The 4,004-nt window shown below is 39.1% G+C and overlaps 1 protein-coding gene across 1 annotated transcript; it reads right to left on the reverse strand.

The window, feature by feature from the left end:
• Window positions 1-2,115: 2,115 nt before the first annotated feature.
• Window positions 2,116-2,598, reverse strand: LOC101537268 (keratin-associated protein 6-2-like). Its single transcript, XM_004622319.2, has one exon. It carries the CDS (start codon window positions 2,596-2,598, stop codon window positions 2,116-2,118), a length of 483 nt encoding a protein of 160 aa, XP_004622376.2.
• Between the last annotated feature and the right edge of the window lie 1,406 nt (window positions 2,599-4,004).

Here is a 4,004-nt window from a genome sequence, read left to right on the forward strand (position 1 = left end):
AGATGTTTTATGTGCACGGCTTCACATTCCATAGCAGTATATACCACACCTACCCTCAATAAGCTATTAGAAATATACTTCAAATTCCCTTACATACTTCATCCACTTCAGCTTCATTCTTCTCTGGTAGCACACTTAGTTATAAGAATATACAAGTCTGCTCTTGGTTTGCTTGTAAACCACAGTATATTTGCATCTTTTAACTTCTCACATAAGAATGGAATCAAATAATATTTGTCTTTCTCCCTTGGCTTATTTCAGCTGTTTAGTGTGCAACCAGAGATGGATGGATAAAAGCTGTTGTGTATATGCACAATGAAATATTATGCATCTATTTTAAAACTTTTTAATCATGCAGTTTGTTAAAATACCTATAGTGCTGGTGGTTATCATGTTTAGTAAAAGATTCAAAGGGAAAATATTAGGTAACTAAGGATCTCACTCATCTGTGGAATATGAAAAAAACAAGGAAATGGAACTAGAACCATAGCTATGCTAAAATTTTATCTGCTTTGGGAGGCCCACATCTGGCAATGCTCAGGGGTAACTCCTGGCTCTGCCCTAAGTAATTACTCCCAGAGGTGCTCAGGACCACATGGGATGCTGAAGATCAAACCCAGCTGGGCTGCATGCAAGGCAAGTACCCTACCCGCTGTACTATCTCTCCAGACCCAAATCTTATCTGTTATTAGCTGATATTCAAATTGATCTATTTTGCCTTATATCTGCCAAACTTAACCATATAGTAATAGGCTTCTTCTTATATGCAATTTTTCTAGCTCTACTTTCCTGGTACCAGCTGGTCGTTTCCATAATCAGTCTTGAAGTTCAAAGTCATACATATAAAGCACCTTAGAAGAGGATGGAACCAATATAAGGCTGCAGTATTGGCTAATTCTCTCCATCTCCTTGAGTTTGGAATCTCCCTAAGCTAATAAACCCAGTTGAGAGCCATCTTACCTGGGTGTGGACGCACCCAGTGATACATCCCTGACGAGAAGACATTCTGTTCAGAAGCTGTCACATATGAGAAAGAGTCCAGGCATGAAAAAGTGTGTTGGCTGTGGATCATGCATTCACATCCTCCTATTAGTATATTTTTTAAAAAAAAAAGAATTTCAGATATATGTTTGCATGTGCTTCTCTGAGTTCCCACAATTCTAAGTGCTAATAAGAGAAAATATTTTGTAGTCATTTTCCTTTCAAGATCTTCTCAGATTCCCCTTCATTTTTGGTGCCCAATAACACACAGCTTCTATGCTCACCAGGTCCTTAGATTTCACCAGTATACATGCATTTTTTAATGCAGCAATCAATTCCAGGAATGTCTAACCATTTTTCTGGAGACTTATATGCATCAATACCCAGTTTTCTCTATAACTTTTATCAATTTTTTCACAATTAGAAATTCCTCTAAACAACTTTTTTGTGAAATTTGTATATATATATATATATATATATATTTGTATATGGGTATATGAGTACATGAAGGATAACTAAAAGGCAAAGAAATAGTCCTCAAATCATGAGACTTGTGTCTAAGGAAAAAATACTTAGAATAATATTAGAACACAATAGTTTGGAGCAGGAGTAGTCTATCTTAAGGCATAAAATTCAAGGTATTTAATGTATACCTTTAATTTAATTTTTGGTAAATGATGGGTACCAAGCAATGACAACAGGAGCCAGATTGCCATAACTAGGATGAGGAAAAAAGTAGCATCAATTAGCTATTTCTAGGAGGGCACAGAAACCAGAAACAGTGCTTGAGTCTTACATTAGTCCACAGCATATTGGACAGAAAAGACGCACACATCTGTGAGGATCAAAGAAGCAGGTTTATTGGGCAGAAATCACAATACAGAAGAACAGTATACGGAGATCAGAAGTTGATACTCGGCTAATACTTGGGCGGGGTCGAACTTGGGACTTCTTCTTTCCAGGAACATCTTGGAGGAACTCCAGCTCCATCAGGAGCAAACAGGACATTCAAGATGACAACCAGCTTCCTGCAAGTCCCCAGAACTGTCTCTTCAATGGGATAAGATGGAAGACTTGGACTCAGCAATGCGTGGGAATGACCATTTTAGAAGACAGGTGCGCGCTGGTAATGTTCTAACAGCAAGAATAGCATCTTCGGTAGCAGGAAGAGCCATATCCAGAGCCATAGCCGCAGCCATATCCAGAGCCGTAGCCACAGCCATATCTAGAGCCATAGCCACAGCCATAGCCGGAGCCATAGCCGCAGCCATACCTGGAGCCATAGCCAGAACCATAGCCACAGCCATAGCCAGAGCCATAGCCACAGCCATAGCCAGAGCCATAGCCACAGCCATACCTGGAGCCATAGCCAGAGCCATAGCCACAGCCATAGCCAGAGCTGTAGCCACAGCCATATCTGGAGCCATAACCACAGCCATAGCCGGAGCCATAGCCACAGCCATAGCCAGAACCATAACCACAGCCATAGCCGGAGCCATAGCCACAGCCATAGCCAGAACCATAGCCACAGCCATATCTGGAGCCAAAACCACTGCCATAGCCAGAGCCATAGCCACAGTAGCTACCACAGGAGCTTCCGGAGGTTTTGCAACACATGGTGTCTTGAGAGGGGAGTTCAGTAGATCAGAGGAGAAGCAAGTAGAACTGTCTGAAGTCTGAATGTCCTCTCTTGCCCTGAGCCCTTTTATACTCTACCAGAGGCGGGTGGAGCACACGACACAGAGTCCCTGGCCTCATTAGCCAGCAATTTTCATTTTTAAAAGGCTTATCATACGAAGGACAACAAATTTGTCCAGCAGTGTGCCCAGGATTTGGCCCTAGAGAGTCAAGGGATTTCAAACAAAACATATGGAACACACCTTGAGCAAGTATGTCTCGTGACATGTAATGAAACCTAATTTAGGATTTTACTCAAGGGGACATAAACTCCCTTACACTTCCTGGTAGAGATTCATGGATCCTGAGAGTGTCCGCAGAGTCTCATATCTGAGCAGTAACAGGAAAGCACTCGGGTGCAAGGTCAGAGGCAAACGTGGGGACAGAGGCATTTCAGGTTACTATATAAGAATTCGATGGAGTCCAGGGAAATTATCACTGTAATGATAGATGGACAAGAATCATGGAAGCAAAGATGAATCTTCATGTCAACAAGGATCATAGGCAATAAACAAAAAATATGTAAATGTTCTTTGCCCACTGTATTGTAATCCACTCTATTTAAAGGTTTCCGAACTCTCCAGTGTGTTACTCTCTTTGAAGCAACTTCCCACTTACATAATCAAAATTTTATGTGCCTGAATTTCTTATATACTCACAAACATGGAAGGAAGAATGGGGAATAGAGAAGAGGTCACAATACATGTGACATGGAATACTGATGGAATGTTACGAGCACTCATGGTGGTGATACACAGTGATTTTGTACATCTGTAGCATAAACTTTATCCGTGTCAGAACAACACAATGTGTATTTATAAAATAATTAAGATAATTATAATTAAATCAAATAATAAAATACTGATTATTTTGGGGTAATAGGTTAAATTATGCAATAAATTAATCATCTTATTTTTATAATATTGCAAAAGGTGCTTACTGGAAAAATTGAAATTTCTTAAGCATTTCCTATAATAATTCTAATATACTATTGTGTGTGTCAAGAATCTCACAAGCTGAAATTCTTTTTGTTTTTCAGTGCGACAATTAATTTACTACAGTAAAAATGATGATTTTGGCTCAGGAATTTTGTACGTTGCTTAGATTCTTGAAACAAATCATTTAAGAGTATTTATACCATAGGAATTGGCAAATCAGTCATCTCCTACAAAAACAGGGCTCAACACACAATTATAAACATATCTCTGCCCTTATTCACCTGGTTAGTAAGAACTCTAAATCTTTAAAAAATAGATATGCATGTACTTGAGAAAAAAGATATAAAGGATTGAGGCTATATAATATTGCATTTAGTTCAGAATATGTTGTGTATTTTAACATGATAT

The sequence above is a fragment of the Sorex araneus genome, chromosome 2 (genome assembly GCF_027595985.1).
Source record: "Sorex araneus isolate mSorAra2 chromosome 2, mSorAra2.pri, whole genome shotgun sequence".
Taxonomy (NCBI): domain Eukaryota; kingdom Metazoa; phylum Chordata; class Mammalia; order Eulipotyphla; family Soricidae; genus Sorex; species Sorex araneus.

What these genes read in the sequence shown, in the direction of transcription:
- LOC101537268 (XM_004622319.2), bottom strand. Translation starts at nt 2,598, where the DNA reads ATGTGTTGCAAAACCTCCGGAAGCTCCTGTGGTAGCTACTGTGGCTAT.